The sequence below is a fragment of the Gouania willdenowi genome, chromosome 11 (genome assembly GCF_900634775.1).
Source record: "Gouania willdenowi chromosome 11, fGouWil2.1, whole genome shotgun sequence".
In the NCBI taxonomy this organism is placed as follows: domain Eukaryota; kingdom Metazoa; phylum Chordata; class Actinopteri; order Blenniiformes; family Gobiesocidae; genus Gouania; species Gouania willdenowi.
In genome coordinates, this window is record NC_041054.1 from 4,324,733 (window position 1) to 4,351,019 (window position 26,287).

Sequence of the window (26,287 nt, forward strand, 5' to 3'; positions counted from 1 at the left end):
GATTTTTTTTTCTCTTGTTGCATTTGTAATTCTTTAAAATGTATTTTGGTTCAGCCTTAGTAAAACGTGTGCAAACAAGTGAAAAAGCAAAGTGTATGTTATCTTTTGCAATCATCTTCTGGATTTACTGTTTAATGTCCTGAGATCATTTTAAGTTTATCAAGCGTGTTGCAGAATAATGCGCATGCGCAGATTGACAACCCCCCCCCTGCCCCCCCCCCCCCCCCCCCCCCCCCCCCCCCGTTTGCTAGGTGACGCATGCGCACTTCAGAATGTGCTGAAACAGGAGCGCAGCAGCGGCACTGCTCGGGTCAGTCAGCAGCCGTCCACGCAGCTTTCTATATTCCATTTTCTTAGATTAGCCCATTTCAGCTTCGCGATACCGCCCCCAATTTCAGCGTCGGTACGGAGCCGGCAGGCCGGGACAGAGACGGAGAGAGAGGCCTCGGCCATGGAAGCTGTCGGACCTGGTGAGTGAATTCTAATGGCAGCGGGCGAAGTCCCAGAGTTGACCGAGCGCGGGGCGCCTGTGTACGGACTTGTCTCCTCACTGGGGGCCGCGGATGCTGCGAGGCCTCGGTGCACTGAGGGAAAACAAACCGAGGCCCAGCCTCAGTGTTTGTGTTTACACATGCGGGGCTGCATTTACACCGAGCGGACGTTGTCTTTCATAGCTTTAGGTAGAGGTTTTTTGTGTTTCAAAGCGTCGTCCTGTCGCGTCTGCACGGTTTTTATTTATCCGAGGCACGCACTGCTCGTCGTGTCGGGGCTGGCATTGTGTGAGTGGGGATTTAACTGGGAGCTTCCTTCCGCGTCGTGGTGTGTTTACTATATGCTTATTTTGCCCTTAGCAAAGATTTGCGAACCCGAACCAAACTGCGACCAAATCAAATGTACACGTATGATACGACAGGGATTACATGTGTTTTCCACATATTTTCTTAATCACCTACATTTGTATCGTCGCCATCAGGAACAGCGCGTCTCTTCGCGCTACCGTGATGACAGCGGTAGGTGGGAAATGCAGAAGAGCGCCAGTAATAAACAATTTACTACAGATTGGGGTGTTTTTATGTGGATTTGTCACCGACTGTGTGCCTGTCTCCATGCGTCCGTGAGATCAGCAGCAGCAGCCAGGGCGAATGGCGCTTTTATCGATCAGCTCTGCGGGCCAGTTCCACAGTATCCATCATCTCCCATATGATAACAAAGGCAGATATTCTGCAGCCGCGCAGAGAGCCAGCAACGTGCACCCATAGAGATCATTTTTACTGTCAGCACTCGGTGTGCACTGCTCCTGCTTCAGTTTGCATGTACTCTCCTATTTTGTTGTGCAAGGATGTCCTTTGTTGCATTTCTAACACACTCACGTTAAATCCCCCAGGCCACATGTGTCAAACCCATGCTGGGCGACCAAATCTGGCCCCTCTAGTGCATGGATTTCCTAACTTTTTTGGATCCAGGGACTCCTTAATAAATCCTCCCCCCTGAGAATCATTACCTCAATTAAACACATATAACTGCCATCTGTACCCCTAAATGCTAAATTACTTAAGATATTTGTAGTATGAATTAACTGTACCTGTATCTTTTTTGGTGTGTACAAACAATAAACACAAATATGTCTACATTTATTTTGAAAAGACAAGTTCAAATACTTTTTTTTTTTTTGCACAATATTGAAATAATATATACCTATGGACCCTCAAACTGGTACTCAGAGGCACCGGGGGTCCTCGGACCCCAGTTTGAGAACCACTGCTTTAAAGCTGTCCACTTGAAATCAAACTGCTCCATATTTGGTCCCTAGTGTGAAATTAGTTTGACGCTCCTTCTGTAAAACGGTCCTCTAAGGCTAGAATTTTGTTTTGCATTTCATGTGATGGTATATGAATGCAGGAAACCATGCAAGATAATGATCCTGTGCACCCATCCATGCTGTGCAGTGACATTGTTGCACCTATAGTTTTTAACAAAATACTAGGTTTAATTCAGGGGTGTTGAACTCATTTTATACTCTGGGGTGGAATACGATTTGCCAGTTTGTGCTAAAAGGAGCGATTTCAATATTGTGCCCTCGTTTGCACGTCCACGTATTAATTATATATAAAATAATATGTAAGACACAAACAATAACCAGCTGATTACTCCCTGCAGGATCTCCACTTAAAAAAAACTTAATTTGTGTGACAAATATTAGGGGAATTATGAGGAAATTGCAGGATTGTAGAAAAATTGAGAGGTCATTCAACAATGTCTGACTGCAGTTGTGATATAGACACAGGAATATAGCGAGCCCCTGCAAATCTCGTTACTTTTCATTGAATTTATGAGATTCAGAAGACTGCGTTAGCTACAACTGAATGATTGATGTTTTCTTGGTCATATTTACTTTCACCGGTGGTTGATTTGAAATACTCTAAAGCAGTTTCCCTCAAATAGGGGTACGCGATGGCACTGCAGGGGTAGCTGAGAGAGGAAAATTAGCAAACGAAAGCATTAAAAATATGGGTATTTTAATTTAATTACTCATAATTTAAAATCACAATAATTATGAAAATTATCTTTATTAGAACATGAACTGAAAATACAAAGGTCAGTCTTGCTCCCATACCAGGTGGGAGATGGCAGGAAATGATGATAAAATGTTGAAATAAATCCCTTCAGGAGTCACTAAATACTGTTTCTTTCCACTTATATACAAAGTTGTTTTTTAAATTGTGTTCTGAGTAAAATGTTGTAGCTGGACAAAGTGGGTACTTGGATTCAGAAATTAGATAATGGGGGTACTTGACCCAAACAAGTAGGGCTGTAGTCAACTAAGGAAATGCTTGGTCGACCAAGACTATGGCACATGTAGCGAAAATAAATGACAATGTTTTGGCGTTTTGTGGTGCCGATAAACACAGACCATTTATGATATGAACCTTATTCAAGCTTTGACCAGAACCCGACATAGCAAAAGTGAAACCTTCAGCTCCAACAGACATTAGGTATTTATATCACAGCCTGACCTGAAACCGACAGTCCAAACCTATTTTTTCCTCATACTAATGACATATTTACGTTTGTTTTAGTAGTAGGCCTGCTTTTATTAATAAACAACTGTTAATTTCGACATCAGATCAGCGCACGGGGAAAGAAACGCACGTCAAACACAGGTGCTCAGAGCAGTCAGTGATAGTGCAACAGTTTTTTTTGCAGCCAGCACTCAGTCACACAACGGTTGCTGGACATAGAATCATGTTTAGGCATCATCAAATAAATTATATTTGACATTTAATCCTTATCACCTATATAAGTGCATTGCATTTTTTTTAATAAAAAAAAAAAACACTATTGAAACTGATACCATTGCTGGTCGACCAATGAAAATCTTGGTCGACCACGACGGCATCGACCAATTAGTCGACTAAACGAACAACGTTGGCAGCCCTACAAACAAGTTGGTCAGCTGGTCAAAAATAAATAAATGCTTAGTGTCTCTCATGTTGGACTTGTATTTTATTTTGAAATATTTTTTTTGTTTTTACAGGCATGCTGTGAAATGCATGTTGCACAGGAAAATATATCGATTTATGTTTAAAAAAAGATTATATATGTGTGTTTTCAACAGCTATTTCTGAAAAACGAAATTTTGTTGGTTGAATTCTAAAAAAAAAAAAGTGGGTCGTGATGTAATGTCCGTGGCAAAATGTGGGTGAGACCAGTTGAGAACCACTGCTCTAAATGACCAGGTTTGTCTTTGCTTTTGGACTCATATGACTGTCCATTGTTCAATGTGCAATAATCACTGATATTTGAGATTTTGAAATGACAAGAAACTTGTTTCATATTCTTCTGAAGGAATTTGCAGCACCGTCGTGAAGATGTCTTATTTGTCTTATTTTTTATGTCTAATTTTTGGTGTCCATTGTGTCCCCTATCCGTGCTATCAGTCTCTGACTCATCAACAGGCCAAGCCATCATCCTTTAACCCAGCTGTCTCTGTGCTACATCTTTACACAAACCCTATTAGTCCACTGTGGCAGTGCCTTCACCATTTAGTGTGTTTTAAAGCTAAGGAGTGGATAAACATGTCCGATGTGCAGAATAAGAGATAATCAGATATTGCAGGCTGATTTCTAGTGATAATTTTCTGTGCCGTTTAAAGCTTCAGAAGTAGGATCTTGCTTGTTAACTGGAGGTTGAAATAGGACTAGCTGGCTCCCAGTATGGGGTTTAAAGATGTGTTTAGATGTTTCATTCCTGCTGTTCTGGTGGAAAAAGGCAGATTTTGCTGAACTGTTCATGGTTTTGTATAGTTAGACATGATCATGGCTGCTAAAAAAGCATGTAGTTTGTATTGAAGATTAATATGTTTTACTATCCCACAAGATACATTAATTTAAAAGGCAAACATTTGCAGTATTGATGTAACATTCATAGATGGAATGTATCGGTTTTTAAGGCTTGATGATTTGCCTTTTTCTACTTTGATTAGAATGTTTACATCTTGTGTTTTACTGCTTTTACAGTTCCCTGATTATGATCAACTTTTGTTGTTTTTGCTCTTAAATTCTTGGAATAATTGTTTATTTAGTTTGGACTACAGACTAACGATTAATAATACATCATCCTGTTGCTTCTGGTCTAATAGAAAGCATTTTTTTTTAACATTCATATTTCTGTGTAGTAATGTAGCAGCTGGGTTGCGATAGTAATAACTACATGGAAATTGCAGAAACTTGTTTATGGACCAAGGTACAGGCTGCTGATTTTAAATATTGTCATGATACTATACATTTTGTACTATTTTAAAGTGCAGACAATCATATCACAGACTTACCAGTGGAGCTCAGCTACATCTGTAGCTACGGCTGCTGTCACACATGGAGCAATGCAAATGTTTTGGTATTTAGAAGCAGACGATATCTATGATATCTACCTCTACTGACAACACATGCAGGTTCTACTTTAGCAACAGAATGTTGCACTAAGGAAGTTTGTGCATTTTTACAGTAGAGAATTGTATATACATTTCGTGATTGTCCCAAAACATGTCAGTAAGGATTTAGTCCGTGTCATTTTTCCATTTCAGGAGATGAACTTTGTCATATTGCGTCATATTACATCATGTTTTGTGCAAGAATGGATTTCCAACTCTTTGCCCACTCATTTATGATGCCACTCAAAATGCATTTTCATTCATTTATTCTTGCAGTTTCTTTCATGTACCGAGTATTTAGTTAGGATTTATTTTTTTTATGCGACTGTTGCTTTGTGTGTGTTGTCTTTGTTGCTGATGTAGTATTTTATTGCTACTGTTGAAACATTTTTTTGAGTCTTGAATCTTTAAAAATTGTGTGTTTATATCATTTAAAAAATGCATGTGAGGGTATATTGAATTCTGTATCATATTGCAAAGTCCACTCGATTTGTTTAAAAATATATAAAAACAATATGGCCATTTCTGATTCAGGAATTCAATTCCATTTTTCCCGGCTGTTTTTGGATCACAAAAAAATCAGACCTCTAACAAATAAATAATTTTGGAGTTTTTATTTTGGTCCCTGCTGCTTTTAAGCTGTAAGATTTCTGTATAAGGTGATGACAATAGGTTTTAAATGCTCTTGGGTGTGCTGTTAATAGCAGGGGTCCCCAACCACCGGTCCATGGATCATTTGGGGCCAGGCTGCAAAGAAAGAATTAAGTTTAAAATAGGTTGTGTTTTTCTACCATGGGTGTTTTATTTTGAAAAATTCCTAAGTCCACTGTTAAACTCATCACACCTGCACACAGTTAGAGTGAATGGAATGTGTGAGCAGCACTACAAAAACACACTGACCATTTAAAAAACTGTTGTTTGTGTTCACTCTTTTAAAACTCTTTTAAAGACTTTGTGTTGCTGGTCTTTGCTTTTGTTGCAGTTTGTGATCCAGCTCGCCTTTGATAACAATGAAAAGTACAAAGCACAAATCCAATCGTAGGATTTGTTGTATAAAAAAACTACAAACTATTGAACTTGCACTGTCGCAGATGTAGGTATGATGATTATTTCTGGAGTTGTGGTGGGTGTTTTGGTTTGCACGTGTTTCAAAGCTGTTGATGGACACCTAGTTCAACTACACACATCTATTTTTGGGTATTTGTGGGACCTAATCACTTCAAGAGAAAAGAAAAGAAAGATGCATACAAATTATTCTGGAGAAAAAAAAACACATTAGTACCATTTAGATATTAATGGTTATTAGTAGTTTTTGCTGTCATTTGTAACAAGGCCACTATGACAGTGTAATGACTCACCAGATAATTTTAATTCAAATCGTGACAGGGAAAAAGCAACAAATGTCATCCTTTTGTTACGCTGTGCCATACTCGATTAGGAAATGCTACGGCTCCATTGGAAGACTGGAAGTGGTGAGGGGTCGGGGTTTGAGGGAGCAGGGGGGTGGGGGGGTTCATCTGTCGCCCAAGCTACATGTGAGCATATAGGGAACTGTGTTTTCAGGAAGCGTTGGGGAGGGTCGCGATTGTCTGTGCTGTCGTGCTTCAGTTGCTAACTGGAGCGTGCGGATGCATAGAGTTCAGGAGGACCCCCACAGTCTCTTAGCTGTCAGTGGACAAAAGCTCTCAGCACCGTCACAGCTGTATTGTTTAACCCACGTATAGTTATATTGTCCTGCAGTGACTTTTAATTGTGCTCTCAGTCTTTTCTTACACGTATTATTATGGAATGACCAGAATGTCTTTCATTCATTTATTTTCAGAACATAATGTACCAGCTGATGAGACGAATCACAGTTGTTGAATAGGTTAAAATCTTAGTTTTTTATGAATTGTGTTAGGATTTTAAAAACAGCTGGTATTAATTGATTTATTGAGCAGTTTACGTCTTATGTTGTATTTGAACGTGAGCTAATGCTAGCCTTATGACGAGGATGACTGAGATGCATGCGAGCGGCGAGTAACCGTAATCCCAAACTCTCCTCGTGTCAGCCCTCCATATGGTCCCGCTGCTGTCTGTCTGAGACGAGCCCGGCCTTTGTTTCCGTGCGAGGGGCGGGTGCCCTTTGTGTTTGGGTGGAGCTAGGGGGCGGGCCCAAACATAATTGGAGGTCATTGTGTCCAACAGCCCCTTGTTGACCCATGTAGGCCAGGGGCCACAGTAGACTAGTAGGTATGTTGTGTCATTTAAAGCAAGTATGTGCCCCCCCCACACACACACACACACGCACACCTCCCAATCTTGGGTCGGCTACATTTAGTCCATTCATGCACGTGTCATTGATGATGTCACGCATGTTGATCTTTCAATTGCTAGATTTCGTAACCCGTGAACAGCTGGATGCTTTAGAGGACTTTGATGGCTTGTGTGTTTAATAACATGTTTTTTTTTTTCTGGTTATTCATTTGTAGTGTGTACGTTTAGTGGCATTAGTGTAAGTTTAGTAGCATTAGTGTAAATTTATTGGCATGTTAGAATTAGTCATTAAGGCTTTATAAGGTCCAAGTGTCTCATTGTCCAGGCTTTTGGGATAAATTCTGTCCAGAATAACTCAATGGATTAACGATTGATTCAGTTTCTGACACCTTCTCCCTAACTAGTACCTGTATTAAAAAAAATTTCAAACTTTGCCAAGGAGTTAATATTTTCACTGGCGCTTGTCTGTTTACAGGAATACATTAAAATTAGTTGAGGGATTTTGACCAAATTTTAACTAATGATAGAAAATGGAAAATTCCATTACATTTTGGAAGGGATCCGGATCAATACACTGATTCTGAAGCAGTTTGAATATATTACCATTGGAGAAATTTCAAAAATTCTTATCTTGGTTGGTAATTGGCCAATCCTTTTAAAATTGGACTTTGTTATGTTGTTCTAGTTTTTGAATTACCTCACTGAGTTTCATCTGAATCAAATCCAGATTCCACATTTCATCATGATTCTTTGAAAATATGAGGGTGCCCATACATTTTTACCTCCTGTATGGTTATTAATGGGGATAAGAATTTCATCCAAGCTTTTAAAGTGTGAATGATCATTGAACAACGATTGTGATCATTGATCCAGAGAACTGACAATATCTGGCAAAGAAGAGATTTGGCACTTAGTGCTATGAATTACGAGCATCTTTTGGCGGCACTATTTTCTCCTCTAGTATCTGTCATACCTGTGTAAATATATTAAGAAACCAGAGTGAATAAAACAGGGTTTCAATGCTGCCTCACAGCTAGGACATGGTCATTGGTTCTGCCCGTCTGTGGAATTTGTATCAACGGTCGGAAAAACCTTGTTGGAAAGAGCGGATGTTTGTCCTGACACGGACTAGCTGGGATAAAGTTCTGCTTAGATTTGTCACTATAACCAAATGTGTGGTTTCTCCACAGGCCCGCCGGCCCCTACCTCTCTGTTCCAGCCTCCGCGACGTCCCGGCCTCGGCACAGTGGGGAAACCCATCCGGCTCCTTGCCAACCACTTCCAGGTGCAGATTCCCAAGATTGATGTCTATCACTATGATATCGACATCAAGCCTGAGAAACGCCCCCGGAGGGTCAACAGGTTAGTACATTGGTCTGGTTAGGTGTTGGTGAAGCATTTTACCACCTTGGGGTCATGACCCCATGTAGGGTTGCCTGGAATTCAAATGGGTCGTTTAGTAATTGATAAAAAAAACTAGTGATTAAAATAACTTTTTTAATTTTCTTAATTATTATACTTTGCCACACACAATCTCAAACAACTGTATTCTCAACTTTCACTTTCTTAAAGTTAAATTTTGTTAAAAATATTAACACAATATAGAGATATTTCAGCTGGGGCATCTTGTCACTTTGTGCACTATTCCAGGCTACTCGTTACACAATATCACAAACATGATCCAAAACTAATTCTAGGAAAAAAATGTCTCTGGGGTCGCCAGAAATTTGCAATATCAAAATAAAAGAATGGGAACCACTTGGTTATTGGTTAAATAAACAACTGTGTTTTAAATAACTAAATGTCAAAAGTGGTACAAATAAAACGACAGTCAAAGTAATGTGAGATTTACGTGTTTTGATTGGTTGGTCTCTCTGTCTGTGCCTGACATTTTCTTTTTGACCTTCAGGGAGGTGGTGGACACCATGGTCCGGCACTTCAAGATGCAGATCTTTGGAGACCGACAGCCAGGCTATGACGGGAAGAGGAACATGTACACAGCAAATCCACTGCCAATAGGAAGAGACAGGGTAGGTACTTATTCTCTAAAGCAAGTCTGTGAACTGGTTTGTGTGAATTTTCCACTAGTACGTTCTATAGGACGTTATACGTTTTAGTACTCTGTATTTTTCATGCTGTAAACATTCACCTTGTTATATATAAGGTTGGATGATTGAAGGCAGGGTTGGGGTCGATTACATTTTTCAGTTACAATTACGTTTTCAATTATCCATGTTCAATTACAATTCAATTACGATTACAGTAACCAGCATTTTTTTCCCAATTCCAATTAAATTCCAATTATTTTTTATCCTCAGAAAGTCAATTACAATTACGTTCTCAATTACAGTTAATCACAACTACTGAGCCTGAAATAAATAACATAATAAAAGTTAATCTTCCTCTTGTGTTAGCTTTCTGTTAGCTTTCTGTTAGCATTTCTAATTATAACAGGTCCTAAATCAGCTGTAAAATACACTAAAAACAAATATCTATCCTTTAATTTTTTACCTATCTATTGGTTACTTTGTTAGGCTTCCTAATCAATGAAAATATAGGTTTTAATATTTTTGGTGTGGACATCTGAGCCTTTTTTGTATCAGTATACCTCTCGATTTCAATTTTTTAAAAAATGGTAAAATGTGGGAAAGCTTTATATGAAACATATTTTTATAATTATTGATGACATATGGGTAGAACTGTACATAGAACTGTAACATGGTTCCCCAATTTTTTGTTATTTTATCTAAACTCACTTACAATTTAATTACTATTACAACAGCAAAATATTTTTAAAATGATATAATTACGCCATAATTGTAATTAATATCCGTTACGTGATTGCAATTATAATTGATTGATTGAAGGTTTATATTTAAAGATTCTTCAAATACATTTTTGAATTGTTCCCCTTTTTTTCTGTTCTCTTTTATAAAACAAACATCTTTTGCCTACTCTCCACAGGTGGATCTGGAGGTGACTCTGCCCGGGGAAGGAAAGGATCAGACGTTTAAGGTGTCATTGCAGTGGGTGTCTGTGGTCAGTCTTCAGATGCTGCTTGAGGCATTGTCCGGTCACCTAAATGAGGTCCCCGAGGACTCCGTTCAGGCTCTGGATGTCATCACGCGGCACCTGCCGTCCATGAGGTGCATTTCTTTGTCGGTTTGATTTATTCCCATAAAACCAATGTGCCACCTTCTTCGCTTTGAACACAGTTCCTAGGTTATTGCTTTTATAATTTATGCATCTAAAGATGTTTTTTTTTTTTCATATCCTGCTTTCTTTTCTTACCTCACGTAGGGGTGGATTTAATTATCTGTAATACTTTTGAAGAAATTTCAGGGATCCCTTTCCCTGGCAGCGCATTTTCAATGTCATCCACTTTTATTAAATGAGTTTTTAGATCAGATTAACTTTCTATCCTATTGGACGGAGCTTGTGACACATTTTGATTTATGAGGCGGCGAGAATCGGGTTTATACCCAGATTACGTTTGGCATTTATGTCAGCTGATGCATGCTACTTTTTTCATGCAAAGATAAAAATCAACACTTTTTTTCCAACTTATAGAAAAACCTAAAATACTAGCAGTACAAAGCTCAGTCTGGGGTTGACATGAATGCAATTAGTTGATCAAAGTTTGGCAAATGGACATGTTTCTCTGAGACAAATACTACAAACAGGAAGTAAAAACATCTTTTGTTTCATTGGTGCTTGATGTTCTGTCCACTCCTCAGGTACACTCCGGTGGGGCGTTCGTTTTTCTCCCCTCCGGAGGGTTATTATCATCCCCTCGGTGGAGGCAGGGAGGTGTGGTTTGGTTTCCATCAGTCCGTCCGTCCTGCCATGTGGAACATGATGCTCAACATAGATGGTAAGATTGCACATTCTGCCTCTTTTTGTTGGATAAGGAGTGAATTTACTGCTTGAATAACAGACTCAGTTGAAATGTCTTTAAATCTAGGAAAGTCAGAATCTTTTTTTAAATGTAAGATTGTATCCTAAAACATACATCACACGATTCAAAATCAGGATTGTTTGTTACTCTTAGTGTTGATGATTTTTGTTGCACATTGACCTAAAATGGATCTGCTTGAGTGACTCGTGCTTTTTGTTCCACCCACAGTTTCAGCCACTGCGTTCTACCGAGCACAGCCTGTGATTGAGTTCATGTGCGAGGTGCTCGACATTCAAAACATCAACGAACAAACCAAACCCCTCACAGACTCACAACGTGTCAAGTTCACCAAGGAAATACGAGGTGAGCAGCGCACAACCTAATCGACAGTGAGGATCGTTACTGCTGCCACTAATGGCTTCGATCTGTTGACTGATCTAATAAAAAATATATAATTTAATGTTGATGAGGTAGACTTATTGCAGCAGCACTAATGATTGTGTTGTGGGGGGAATATTGTATTCATTGAACACATAAAATAACAGATTTATGTGTGAAGTAAATGGAAAAATTGTGTGGTGACAAGAAAAAGGGCACTTTGAAATGACTTGGTGTTTTGAATCAATAATTTAAGCATTTCATTGAGGGGACATAAAAGCTTCTACCTAACAGTGGAGAAGTCTATTTGAGAACTGCTGGGTTGTCTACAGCAGTGATTCCCAATCAGGGGTACAGGGGATACTCGGAAATATTGATTATTATTATTAAATAATAGGAACATTTTCCTTTTTCTTTTTCAGGGTTTTTTTTGGGGGGGGCTAGAATTTACCACAAACTAACAATATTATTGCTCAATAAATACTGTCTTTTCTTGTAATTTATTGAAACAGGATAAATTTGTGCTGTAGAGGACATTAGTAGACAAAATTAGCTATATTTTCTTAAGAAGATAATATTTCAGAATGAAGTAATCACTTGAAAGTTGCATAGTTTTTTTTTTTTTAAATAATCTTAATATTCTTAGTTTAGATTAAGCTTTAGGGAGCCATGTTCAAGACAAGAAGGAGTTCAGTTGACACACAAATGAAACAGCTTATGAAATTATGGAGGAAGTACTTTTGATATGAAGAAGGGGTTAGACCTGATTTGACAAAATTGCAAATGTAGTACACGGGACAAAAAGGTTGGGAACCACTGATCTACTGTGTGTCAGAGCAGGATTCTCTCATTCGCTCATGCTTCTTTTGAAATGCACAGATAAACATGCATCAGTGTTATCAGTTTGTTCCAGCTGACGTCTAGAATGACATTTTCGTTCCGGTAATTGTGTTAGTGTGTCGTCTTTGCACAGGCCTAAAGGTTGAGGTAACGCACTGTGGTCAGATGAAGAGGAAGTATCGTGTGTGTAACGTCACACGGCGACCCGCCAGCCACCAAACGTGAGAATCCGTTTTTTCACTGCATCTGTTCTTATGACTCATACTGAAATATATCTGTTTATGGTTTCCCCTCTCACTATACTGCGTTTTATCCCCAGGTTTCCCTTACAGCTGGAGAACGGCCAGGCCATGGAGTGCACAGTCGCTCAGTATTTCAAGCAGAAGTACAACCTGCAGCTCAAGTATCCACACTTACCCTGTTTGCAAGTCGGACAGGAACAAAAGCACACTTATCTTCCACTAGAGGTGAGAAATCAATCAATACACGCTTAGTTTATTCACTGTTATACCTGCAAGATTATTTAAGTTTAGTTTTTGCAATACTGGGAGTTTCTGTGTTTGAGAAAATTTAACTCTGGATAGAATATTAATGTGTTTGAAAAACAACTTGTTCTGAGAGAAGCGATGGCACGATCTGATATGAAATACTTCTCCCCACTTTAGATTTTTATTATATTTTCAACATATATATACATGAACATAGAACAACAAACAACAAGAATGGCACCAGGTCTTAATGTACACAGGGGTTTACAGTTTTCAGTTTACATTAGTTTTTTTCATTATACAAAAAAAAAGACATTATCCTTTAAATGCTGGTGTCTCTGTAAATTTAATCCATTTGATCCATTTTCTATCAAAATCCTCCTTTTTTATTCTTAAACAGTAAGTCATTTTTCTAACACACATTTCTTCTACTATATTTAACCATTGTTTATGTCTTGGAGGGTCTAAAGCAAGCCAGTTTCTTGTTATGGTCTTCCTGCCAGCCGTTAGAGAAGAACCTTAACCAGATAGTTATCTTCCTTTTGCACAACTTTGCCAATATTTCTCAGATACAAGATGGAGAAGGTATAGGTGATCTTATATCCAAGTACCTCATTAATCACAAGGCTCACCTGGTTCCAAAAATGTTTTATTTTGGGGCAACACCAGAAGATATTTGTATGGTTTGCATTCATTTGACCACATTGTCTCCAGCATATTTGTTTTCTAGATCAGTGTTTCCCAACCTTTTTTGTCCAATGTACCCCTTATCTTTTCTGTCTTAAGGCGAGTACCCCTTTATTTTGTTAATTAGTGTCAGAAGGCTTGTCACTCATATTTTTCTATTGTTTTGACCATTTTAGGTTTTGATCTTCACCTTTTTTTTTATTGTATTTTAACGAGTTGTGCCACAATGTATTATCGATAGATAAGGAAAATGTCTGTGAGCAAGTGGAAATTTGTCTCATCATTTTAGAAAAATAAATTGACAAATGTTTCTATGTACCCCCTGAGGTGTGTTGAAATAGCCCTAGGGGTACACGTACCCCTGGTTGGGAACCACTGCTCTAGATAATTGCTTGCTTTTCAAACATTTTTCCATTTAAACTCTCTCCGTGTAAGAGAATTTGTGTATGTCTGTTCAGTTTGTGAAATACTTGAATTTTAAAATGATACTGTGTAACCAAAAAAAACACCCATTCTATCTCTATAGGTCTGCAACATAGTCGCAGGCCAGCGCTGCATAAAAAAACTGACAGACAACCAGACTTCCACCATGATCAAAGCTACAGCTCGCTCAGCCCCCGACAGACAGGAAGAGATCAGCCGACTGGTGAGTGGAGGACGGGAATAAGTGAAGCCGCTGATGTTTACTTCAACCTCTGCTGGAAACTTCTCTTAACACATTGTTTAGACTCATTGATGTCATGCCAACACTTCCCTTCTTCTCTTTCCTCTAGGTGAAAAGTAACAGCATGGTCGGGGGGCCCGACCCCTACCTGAAGGAATTTGGCATTGTGGTGCACAATGACATGACGGAAGTGACGGGGCGTGTTCTCCCTGCACCCATGCTACAGTATGGGGGCCGGGTGAGTACAGATACAGGGCGAGACTGTGGCAGGGTGAGTACCGGACCGGGGCTCTCTTTGGGTGCAATGCATGGGGTGGAGGGTGGAGGGGGGGTTCCAGGTTGTTGCAGTGTTTTAATAACCAAATTTGAAAATTATGAATTTGGACGAAAAACCCAAAGATATTCATCATATGGATTAAAAGAATCATACCCAGTAAATCTGGAATTTTTTATAACCATTCTCTATATCGGCACACACTTTTGTAAAGCAGTGTTCTGTATTTTAATTGTCCTTGTCTCCATGGTAACCGACTGGCAGACATGCCAAATTAATGAAAACAGCAAGATTCTTAGCGCTCGGCACAATAAGAAAAATTAAAAAAAAACCTGGAGCGTCCCTCTGTGTTTTAACCTTGTGATGTGTCTCAGCAGCTCTAAGCATCCCTGTCTCTTTCACTGCTTTGCCTTTTTTCTTACAAAGCTTCTTATTTGTTACTATCACTACGGTTGCAGTAAAAAAACTGCTTCTGCTTTAGGTGTAGAGGCTAAGTGGAGGAGCGGGGCTGCTGTGGGTTGCTGGTTTTAACCCAGTGTATTTTAAATCACCTCATTATTTGTGTACAGTTACTTAAAACGTTTTTTAGAGCTTATTTTGTATTTCAAAGTAGACAAGTGGTCAATTTTATAAAATTCTTGCAGCTGTATCCATATTGTTTTGTGATTGACAGATAGTAACAGTAAAAAAAAAAATGCAGATCTGAGCATATTTTAGCAACAAATACATTACTTTAACAAAGCAGTGTTGTTTATAAAGGCAACCAGGTGAGGATAAATCAAAGAAAAAAGAAAAAGCAGTGAGTAGAGTAATATGTGGGTGGAGTCGGATCATTTTATTGCACGAGTATGGCCTCAGCTGGTTTCCATCTAGTCTTTCTGGAGTCTCTTAAAGCATATCTGATTTTCTCCATGTGCTATATTTCAGTCCACATATTGTATGTTGAGGGGTTTGGCTTTAACCAATTAATTATAATGCATTTAATTGCTGCTGTTGTCATTATCTGCAAGATTTTGATACCTTTTTATTAACAATTTTTTGCTGATTTGTCGGGCATCAGAAATTGAATAAAGATCCAAAGGTTTTGTTTAAATAGAGAACATATTTTGTATGGTTAGACTCAAAATACCAAGCAAAAAAGCAAGAAAAGGATGTAAAGCAGAATAACTCGGGGGTGGTTGGGTGATTCCCTGGCCCTGCATGTGGTAGATCTGCTACATCTACACAGGTCTAGCTCTGCAGCAGCCTGATTACATTTGCATGTGGTTTGAAGCAGCGGCGGTGGAGTGTTTTAAAACCGTACAGGCTCTCATTGGAATAGGAGAGAAAAATCATCAAAGTAGTTCAAAGTTAAATGCAGCTTTAAACCCTGTGCAAAGTTTAACTCCCTCTGACTTCACAACACCCCCCTATTAAAGAATAGGCCACTTGCCTGCTGGGATTTTCACTTTAATTAACGTCCAATGAAAATGTTTAAAATTCCCACTGAAAGCTTTAACCAACCATAAAAGAAGTTTAATCAGTGCAAAGCATGTTGATGTGCATTTATATGTTGTTTTTCCTTTAAACCATTTGCTTGAAACACAGAGTTTAAAATGTGAAATCCTACATTTAAGAAAAATCAACTTTCCCTGGCTTTACACCAAAGTAGTTCAGTGTGGCCACTTATCTGGAGAATAAAGCTCCTTATGGTCTTTGGTAAATCTCGTTAACTTATTTGAAAGATGCTTCCCTTTTAAACTCGTAGTTAACCTCACACACAGACTCAGCAGTGGGCTGAAGATGTGTACAATGAGTGGATAATCTTTGCCCCAGTGAAAAGGTCAGACAGCCACAATTAAAACATGCCATCTTACATTAAAAACCTGAATATTTTTATGAATATTAATCTTATTTAAAAGCTGTTTCTCAAATTGTGCACTTTTTTTTAAATTTCAAAGACATTTAGATAAATGTCTTTACAATTGTTTCTGTCAACCAGCAAACTACCAGCTCCTTTTGTGTACATTTTAAAAATACCTTTTATATTCTCACTATAGAACGTGTTGTAATGTCGCATGACGTTAAAAATAGAAAGTGCACAGTTTGGGACTCGGTGTTGTTGATAGTTGTGCCTGAATGTGTCGGTTCATCCCACCGGGGGGTTGACTAAGAGTGTAGGGACTCTCTCCACAGAATAAGACCGTAGCCACGCCCAACCAGGGCGTGTGGGACATGAGGGGGAAGCAGTTCTACGCCGGCATCGAAATCAAAGTGTGGGCCGTGGCCTGCTTCGCTCCTCAGAAACAGTGCCGGGAAGACCTGCTCAAGTAAGTCACTAAAGCCAGTGCCTCACACAGATGACAGGCATCTTTAAGGCAGGTTTTTATTCAAATGTTAAGACTGGGTTCCTGCGGATCCTTAAAAATATATTTATATATAAAAAAAGGCCTTAACTGTCAATAAAATGCCTTAAATCAATGTTTCAATAGTCTTATATTTTTACACATAATAAGTATGATTTTATGATTTTAATTAGTCTCACGTTTCAAAATAAATAGTGACATTTGTTTTTAAAAATATATATAATTTACCGTAACATTGCACAATCACGACAGCGGAACCAACTACAAATCAGTGACATGGTTGCAGTGCGACTCTGTGCAGATGTGCATTATGCTTGTAGCAACTTATAACAACAAGGGGAAATGTAAAGTTAAAGAAAATTGCCTGTCCAACGAAGGCTTTTCTTAATGGTTTGTGTTTTTTGTATTTTAGTTGTTTCATAGATTTCTGGCTATTTTTTTAGGCATCTTGTGTGTTTTTAGTGATTTTCATTATTTTAGACGTGTTTTTTTTTTTTGTGTGTCTATTTTACTGTCATTTTGTGTGTTTACTTCCACTAGACACTGGAAAAAATTGACCCTAACCCTATGTAATAATGATGTGGCATTTTTTTTTCTTCCCCCAATTGTGTTTACTGTGAAGTCGTCTCAAATTTAATTTCAAATGGCATTAAAAAGTCTTTAAAAGTCTTGAATTTAATTTGACTGAAGCTGTTGGAACCTTTTAAGAACAGATGATTTAAATTGTGAATTTGCTTGCATCCAATAGGAGCTTCACAGACCAGCTAAGGAAGATCTCAAAGGATGCTGGGATGCCCATTCAAGGGCAACCATGTTTCTGTAAATACGCCCAAGGAGCCGACAGCGTGGAGCCCATGTTCAAACACCTCAAGATGTCCTACGTCGGTCTGCAGCTGATTGTTGTGATCCTGCCTGGAAAAACCCCCGTCTATGGTAGGAAAAGAAAACTGTCACTTTAGAGCCCGGAGGATAAATTAGAAAATAAACATGAATGAGAATTATCATCGCTATATAGTTCAGTTCAAACTATTTTAGTCCAATTCACAAATATCTGATAAACGTAGAAGCTTGTACACTTTTTGTGCTCATTATTCAAGGATTACAGTATTTTTAAATGACTACATATTGGTTAATATTTGGTTTCACAAAGAATGACAAGCTACAAAAGTGTACAGAGACTTCAATAATTCCAAGAAAAGTCCAGTCAGTCTCAAGAGTCTTCCTCATTGTGATACACACAGGTGATAAATGGCCTCCATATAGATTCAAACAAGTCATTTTATCCTTACAGGAGATTTGTAATCGATATCCAATACTTGGGACCATTAAGTTGATTTTTTAAATTAAAACCTGCAATTTTTCTCAAATATTCACAATAGAAATTCTTATAAAAGCAAGTTTTAAGTCAAATAGTAGACATACAAGTTATTTATTTATGCTTAAGGATGTTCTAAGTTAGGGGTGTCAAAATAATTTTAGTTCAGGGGCCAAATATGGACCAGGTTGATCTCAAGTCGGCCGCAAATTTCTATGTTAATGTACCTTAGTTTGCAATTCAACGTATAATAGTATTTAAAGTATGTAAGGAACCTACAATATTCAAGCAATAAGTGATAAGATTTCATGCAGAATCTTTCATTTAAATTTCATTGATTTTTGTGCCAATGTTTTTATTTAATTTGAGATTCAAAATAATAAATGCTATCATGTGATTTAAGCATTATATTCATTGGAGGGGCTGCGATATCTACAACTGAATTAGTTGGTGGTTTACACAATGACTCATGTTTTTCTCCTGCGGGCGGAATTGGGAGCTTTATATCTGATCTGAGTTTGACACGTGAATTACAAACATTGTTTAGATTTGGTGAAGAGCAAATCAGGTAACAATATAGATCCAATTGCACATTTTCTCTCAAAGAAATCTGTATTTCTGAGATTGAACTTGGTTGTAATTGGAACTGAAGTGAGTTTGACACCCCCTGCTTTAGAGATTAAAAAATACATCATTTCAGTTCTGAAGTAATGTTATTGATTTCTCCCGTGCAGCTGAGGTGAAGCGGGTGGGGGACACGCTCCTGGGAATGGCCACTCAGTGCGTGCAGGTGAAGAACGTGGTGAAGACGTCTCCTCAGACCCTCTCCAACCTCTGCCTCAAGATCAACGCCAAGCTAGGAGGCATCAACAACGTCCTGGTGCCTCATCAAAGGTTACTCACTCTTTTTTCAATTCTTTAAAATCATTTAGTGTGTATGTTGCTTCAACTTTCCTCACTTTTGATGTGAACGTTGATCTAAATCCTGCTGTTCCTTCCGCAGACCCTCTGTGTTCCAGCAACCCGTCATCTTCCTCGGCGCAGACGTCACCCACCCACCAGCGGGTGACGGGAAGAAGCCTTCCATTGCTGCGGTGGTGGGCAGCATGGACGGCCATCCCAGCCGCTACTGCGCCACCGTGAGAGTCCAGACGTCTCGGCAAGACATTTCCCAGGTGTGACATCACCAGCTGAATACAGACTTCCTCAAACACATAGTATTTTTGTGGTGTGTGTGCGTTTCCTCTCTCACGCACATCACGATGGCATTAGAATCCAGGAAATGCTGACTGTAGGACTTTTTCTTTTTGAAATTAGGACATTAAGATGAAGTCGTACAAAAGTTAAAAAAAAAAAAGTAGAAAAACACTCCTTATAAGAAAACTGTTCCTGTTACTAAGATGAAATGACGGGTAGATGTCCCTGTTTGCTGTTAAACTTTTTTTATTTTTATCTTTTCAGGAGCAGCTCTTCAGTCAGGAGGTTATCCAGGATCTGACCAACATGGTGCGAGAGCTTCTCATCCAGTTCTACAAATCTACACGTTTCAAACCCACACGGATCATCTACTACAGAGGGGGCGTGTCTGAAGGACAGATGAAACAGGTGTGGGATCATCATTCATCGTCACCCTCATGGTTTATGACTTTGCAATTCAAAGGCTTTGATTGGAACATTTTGGAGAATCTTCCCTAATCTTTGTTCCTTTGACTTGTGTGTGTGTGTCTCAGGTGGCTTGGCCCGAGCTGATCGCCATCAGGAAGGCCTGCATCAGCCTGGAGGAGGACTACAGGCCGGGCATTACTTACATTGTCGTGCAGAAGCGTCACCACACTCGTCTGTTCTGCTCCGACAAAGCTGAGAGGGTTAGTTTGCTCCACTGTGATCTGTCTGTGCACACATTTTATTTGTTTTTTTTATTTTTGCTGTCACTTGAGCTAATTCCCATTCGTCCACCCTGCAGGTGGGGAAGAGTGGCAACGTTCCTGCAGGCACCACTGTGGACAGCACCATCACACATCCGTCAGAATTTGACTTTTACCTGTGCAGCCATGCTGGGATTCAGGTGAGAGACAAAACTGTGACAATCTATCAGTGGCAGAAAAACAGGCAGTGTGTCAGGGAAGTTGCTTTGGGGGACCATGCATTAGTGAGTGAAATATCTAATATATTAATTCATTAATATGATTTTTGCATCAAAATAGATGAAAAAAACGAAATATAGGTTATAAATTGTCAGGTAAATCCAAGTTTTGACATTTTACCACATCCTATTGAAGAAAAAACAGTTTTACTGAAATTAAGGTACGATCTGAGGTTTATAGCAACTCCTTTGGACCTTTTTAAAATCACATTTTGACAGGATGGAGAAACTTCACGTCACTGTGTTTATATTAGGGTTATGCCATATCAGGAGCCTTACGTTCGATTTGATTCAGGATGCTACGATTATCACGATATTTGATATATATATATATATATATATGTTTTCCCCTTACATTTGGGGTTTCTTTTTTTCCCCTCATTCGTGGCTATTTTATACTTTTAAACAAGGTTTATGTGCCGGTATTCATTAGTTAAAATATCCAAACAAATGTATTACCATTAACTTTTATGTAAGTCAAATCACCATATCCAACAGTAATCACATTTCAAAATAAATTAATATAACAATATAAAAATAACTAAGATATTATTTTATTCATCTAATTCAATCTAAACCAACACAAATGAAACTTCCAAACAAAATCCTCAATGAGCTGCATAAATCCCACAAGAAAGGAAACATTTTGCTATGCACACTTTAAAAAAACCTATAAAACCTACATCAATTCTCATAAAACTTGTTGGAATTTGGGTTTTTTAAATAAAAGGTAAAAAGATAAATAAATACAATGAGTGCACACTTGCTGTGTTTATCCAGCTGCTTATTCAGCTGTTCTAATGGTTGTTCACTTCCATCACTGGAGCTTTAAAGCACTGATATCCAACATTTTCCCGCCCCTTTAGGGAACCAGCCGCCCCTCCCACTACCACGTCCTCTGGGATGACAACTGCTTCACAGCTGATGAGCTGCAGCTCCTCACTTACCAGCTCTGCCACACCTACGTCCGCTGCACGCGCTCTGTGTCCATCCCGGCTCCAGCCTACTACGCTCGGCTAGTGGCATTCAGAGCTCGCTATCATCTGGTGGACAAAGACCACGACAGGTAGGAGAGAGACCTTCATTTACAGCGTTTAATTCATTCCACCACTTTCTATCCTGTTAAAAAGGCCCTAAAGTAAAGGCACAGAATTACAGAAAAACACACAAAAAACAACAGTAGAACCACACAAAACTAAAGACTAAAGACGACGAAATTACACACAAAATTACTCATAGCAACAACCTAATAGACAAAAAAGACTCAAAAAACACTAAATGACAACAGAAAAATTATAGATTAATACATAAAAGGACAGCAAAAAATACACAAATTGAAAAACACACAATATGACATCAAAAATATATTTAAAAAACCCCAACAAAAATACACAGAACTCAACACACAAAACAACTATTAAAAATAAAGAAAATGACTTAAAAACACACAAAATGAGAACATAATTACTACAAAAACACACAAGATGACGACAAAAATATACAAAACAACAAAAGAAATACACAGAACTCATAACACACAAAACAACTATTACAAATAAAGAAAATGACTTAAAAACACACAAAGTAACTTTATCTTACCTCTCACTACCTAATGTACAGTAGTGTTTAATTATTCTCCCAGTAGAGATGATGAAGGCTTGTTACTGGGAAGGCGATTGCATTAAACCAGTTGACATTTTTCAGCACAGGACTTTATTGACTGATCTAATCGTCATTACCAACTTCCAAACATCCAAGGACTAGATTTGTTAGGATGGGATTACAGCAATGCTAGCTCATGCTATCTAACAGTTTTGATTTTGGCTTTGCTGGTGTGTGTTTTTATGCGTAATATTCCTGTTTTTAAACCTCTCATTGTTCTGCCTCGTCATCCCAAAGCCAAACTAAGCCACATGTTTGTGTGTTGCAGCGCTGAAGGCAGCCACGTGTCGGGTCAGAGTAACGGCCGGGACCCGCAGGCGTTGGCAAAGGCAGTTCAGATCCACTATGACACCCAGCACACCATGTACTTTGCCTGAGCTCGGGGAATCCTTCATCCAGTCCACCTGTGGATTCTCTCTCTGGTTCTAAATTCATTTGCCAGTTTCACATATTTCCCTCCTCCTTTCTTCACTGATAGTTTGCTCTTTTTCTTTTGTACTCGCGCCGGTTTATTAATCCTAAATCTGCATCAAAGCGGCTTGTGAAGTGAAAGGCTTGATCCCGGCCTTTTTGAAAGAAAAAAAAAAAATCTATATCTTACTGGGACAGTCACCAACCAGCATTCCCAGCCAAGCCAACTTCTCAACCAGCAATCCAGCACTGAAAACTCGAGCAGGTTTCCAATGCACAAACAGGAAAAAACAAAAACAAACCATCCCCTTACTCGTTAAAAAAAAAGAAAGAATTGAGCCATTATTATTATTATTATTTTGATTGCGTTTGTTTTTTCTATTTGAATGTCTGCACTCATGCATTTGTAAGATACACTGAGCGAGGGAGCCCATTGGCACCAGTCGTGCCAGCACAGCTCCTCTCTGGCTCTCCCAGCTATAAGCAGGACTCTTATCTACTTTTTACCTCAAAAGCCCCTTTGGGCGAAAATCTGTCACAAGATCTTGGGTTTAATGGGGGTGGCGGGGGGCCGAGAGGGAGGGGGGAGTCAACCTTTTTTCAAAGTTGTTACTTTTTCCTCCTTTTCAGTCTTTTTACAAGCGAGGTGAACCTGGGTGTTCGTGCCCACAGCTACTTTCCTTCCACCTTAGCAAAGAATACTCAAGCGTGCGTGTGTGTGTTGATCTCTGTATATAAATATTCTGCGGTATGTGTGTGTGCGTGTGTGCATGTGTTTCATGGCAGGCCACTGAATTGTAAAGGGAAATGGAGAAGAAAAAAAAAAAGATAACTGCTGTAAATGCCTCAGATTGGTTGTTTTTATATTCACACATACATGAATACAGTACATATAAACATATATTTACGTCTATAGAGCATCAACGGTATGCTTTGCTATGAGCAGCCCTCTACGTGGATGATGGTGTGTGTGTGCGCGCGTGTGTGTGTAGCAATCCTGGGCATATATGGATTATTTTGGAATGCGTCGAGTTGCTAGGAGACTCTCAGGTCGACTTTAACTCGATTTATATTAAAGTGGTGAATGGAAAGTAAAAGCGTGTGATGTGTAGCAGCAGCAGCAGCCTGTGTGTATCTGTCGAGGAGCAGAAGGAACACAAACAACTTAATTATCATCTGTGTTTTCTGTGTGAAAAAAAAAAAAAAAAACCCTCATTTTTTACCTGATTTTATGACTGCTGAACTTAATCCCCCCCCACCATAATAGATCCACAATCCACCTTTACTTCTGCTTTTTTTTTTTTTTTAATTTGTACATTCGAGGTCTCCTTTGCCAATATTGGCCATTTCATTGCACTGACCCGGGACGCTTGGCAAGTAACAGAGGGCACTGTCAATCTCTCTTACTTTTATGCATTTATACATATAAATCAAAAATTTGTAAAAGTTTAATATAAGATGTTTTGTGCTTATCTTAAATACTGTTGTTTAGAGTTGGTAGTTTTACCATTTGTGTCGTTACTGTTGTTATCAATGTTGTTACTATTGTGATAAAAGAAAAAAAGGACAGAAAAAAAAAAAGCAGCAAAAGCCAGGTATTTAGTTTCTAGTGTAAGTTCAGGATTAGTTGAGCTGCAGGTTAACGGGTTAGACTGAGCTTTGGGCTTGTTTATTGTTTTACAGCAGCCTGGTTTCATGTGGGTACCGCTGCATGCTAACATGTAGCGTAGCTCTCCGCTGGTTGGTTTCAGTCCGATTCGATCAGGAAGCTGCTCATCAGAGTGACCCCACTTTAAGGGATTGGTTTTTTTCTTGTTTTTTTATTTTTATTTTTTCAAGAAATTTAAAAAAAAAAGCATTCTGCGATGGCAATGAGTTGAGTTTTTAGACTTTTAAAAATGTTTTTTGATAGCCTGTATTTAAATTTAAATCTAGTCCACTTCTTAATGTCGTTTGTCTCAAATTTGTATGCATTTTAACACTGGATTTAATAAATTGGCGATGAGCATAAGCACTGCCCTCAGACGTTCATTATACGTTTAAAAAAATAAAGTAAAAAAAAAGAAGAAAAATCAAAGATCGCCCCCTTGTGTTGGACGATGGAATGACAGAAAGGTCGACGTTCACGCCTTGTCAGGGGTCGAGTGCTCATTTGGAAACTCTTTTGTAATAAACCGCCCGTAATGCAGCAGGTTTACTATGAATGAGCTTGAGCACCTTCCTGGTGAAGGCGTGGACGCTGGCGTCGTGCTGCTCATGGTGATTGGGCGGGGGTCTGTAGGGGGCGTGGCATACGTCGTCTAGGCATCACTCGCAATAAGATGAACTTGTGCTAGGTTTCACTGACGTAGCGAGCTAACATTGAATTATCATCTGGCTTTTTTTTTTTTTTTTCTTCTTTTTTTTTTAAACTTAACTCCAGTCAGACTGAGTCACTTCCAGTTTGTTTCTTGGCATTACAAAGCAATATTACCAGCTCTTTAATGTGGAAAAACAAAGCTATAAATCTACTCATTGGGCTTTTTTTGATCTCCTATAGCTAAGGTGTGTTTGTATTTTATTTTTTTGATTTAAATTGTTTTGCTTGTATCAATCAGTGGGAATGTGCATTTGATGGGTTAGTGGCATAGGCTTTAGACAATTTTCTTTCAAGTAACAAAATGACTTTGCTCGCTTGCATGCCAGAGTATCGTTCATTTCAAAATAAGAGTAAAAAAAAAAAAAAAAATGAAATTGAAATATTTATTGGGAAAGGAAAAAATATAAACAATTTTTTTTTTTTTTGGGTGGGGGGGGGTTGAATGTGTAGCCATTTAGTGGGGCTTTTGAAAGCTAGCAATATTTGTTAAGTTTTTATTATGTGTTTTAAGGATTCCTAAACAAAACGTCAGTAATATTTGGAGGTACACACTGTTGCCGAGGCGACGAGGTTGGCACCGGTTCTTTGCGCTGTGTCCAAAATTCAAACGAGGTACTTTGTTCAAACGTGGACCCGTTAAAGACCAAAGCCCTTCTTCACCTCTAATTAAGGTCGCTGTAGTTGGGGTTGTTTTTTTTGGTTTTTTACCTTTAACCAAGTCTCTTGCTGAGTGCTCACCTGTGCTCGTACCTTCTCACAAACCCTCACAGTGAAAGGTTTTATCAGAGGAGCAGGATCAGGCTCTTTTTAACCTTTTTAAACAAATATCCACAACTCCTTCTGTGCCGTGATAGGAAGAGAGCATGAATTACTTTGGAATTCCTCTCACTTTGATATATTATATTGTGACAGCCTCGTAATTTGACATGATGTATTGTGTACCTCCCTTTTTTTTGTTTCTCTTATTGGGGATCAGTGTAGCTCTGCTCTGTTTCTTTATACGTGTGTATATATATATATTGTTTTTTTTTTTTTTTTGGTTTTTTTCTCCTGCCAGCGGTCTCTAAAACTGTGCGACTGTCCGATAGCAATAGAACCACAGAACGTGTACATTTCTATTCTGAGAATGAAATGTTTGAGTTCTGTGAAAGAACAGAATCCTTCACGATTGGTTGGGTTTAAAAAAAAAAAAAAAAAAAAAAAGAGGGAAAAAAAGAAAAGGCGGCGCGTGTTTTGGCCCCGCCTTCAAGCAGAGGGCCTTTTACTCGCTGTATTGCTATTATGTGACATGTTCAAATACAATTGTTTTCAGCCTGCAGGGAATTCTTGTGTTAATGTGCAAAGTAATAAATTGGTATTTTATGCCTATAAACCTTTGTGTTGTTGTTATTGACCATTGCAATTAATGGGTGGTCGCTAGAGGGCAGGCTTTCACTTTTATTAATGTAAGTGATGAGTGTCAGTCCATTTATTTTCTCTCTAGTGGAAGTTAAATTCTGGTCTTTTTTATTTAACTACTGTAAGCTACTTAGAGAGAATCTTGACTTTCTAATAATAGGTTTTAAAATTGTTTATCAGTGTAAAATCTGCCCCAAAAGACGCATTTTTGTGGGGTCATAAAAACAATTTTAATGTATCTT

General features: G+C 38.7%; 1 protein-coding gene across 4 annotated transcripts; it reads left to right on the forward strand.

Annotated features, from left to right (window-relative positions):
• Positions 1–267: 267 nt before the first annotated feature.
• ago4 (argonaute RISC component 4) lies at positions 268–25,850 on the forward strand. 4 transcript variants are annotated; one of them, XM_028460786.1, is made up of 19 exons: positions 268–470; positions 8,374–8,545; positions 9,093–9,213; positions 10,148–10,329; positions 10,921–11,057; positions 11,310–11,444; positions 12,415–12,520; positions 12,619–12,766; positions 14,001–14,120; positions 14,248–14,409; positions 16,573–16,721; positions 17,506–17,690; positions 18,807–18,966; positions 19,076–19,247; positions 19,534–19,677; positions 19,803–19,937; positions 20,036–20,137; positions 21,082–21,281; positions 22,146–25,850. In XM_028460786.1, exons 1-19 carry the CDS (start codon positions 452–454, stop codon positions 22,252–22,254), a joined length of 2,658 nt encoding a protein of 885 aa, XP_028316587.1. In that variant the 5' UTR covers positions 268–451; the 3' UTR covers positions 22,255–25,850. The 4 variants fall into 4 exon arrangements, with proteins under 4 accessions (XP_028316587.1, XP_028316588.1, XP_028316589.1 ...); XM_028460787.1 differs by having other exon boundaries at positions 16,588–16,721; XM_028460788.1 differs by having other exon boundaries at positions 12,433–12,520.
• The last annotated feature ends 437 nt before the right edge of the window (positions 25,851–26,287 follow it).

Coding starts and splice junctions, on each gene's coding strand:
- ago4 (XM_028460786.1), top strand. Junction 9,214..10,147: donor TGCCAATAGGAAGAGACAGG/GTAGGTACTTAT, acceptor TACTCTCCACAG/GTGGATCTGGAGGTGACTCT. Junction 19,678..19,802: donor CTGAAGGACAGATGAAACAG/GTGTGGGATCAT, acceptor TGTGTGTCTCAG/GTGGCTTGGCCCGAGCTGAT.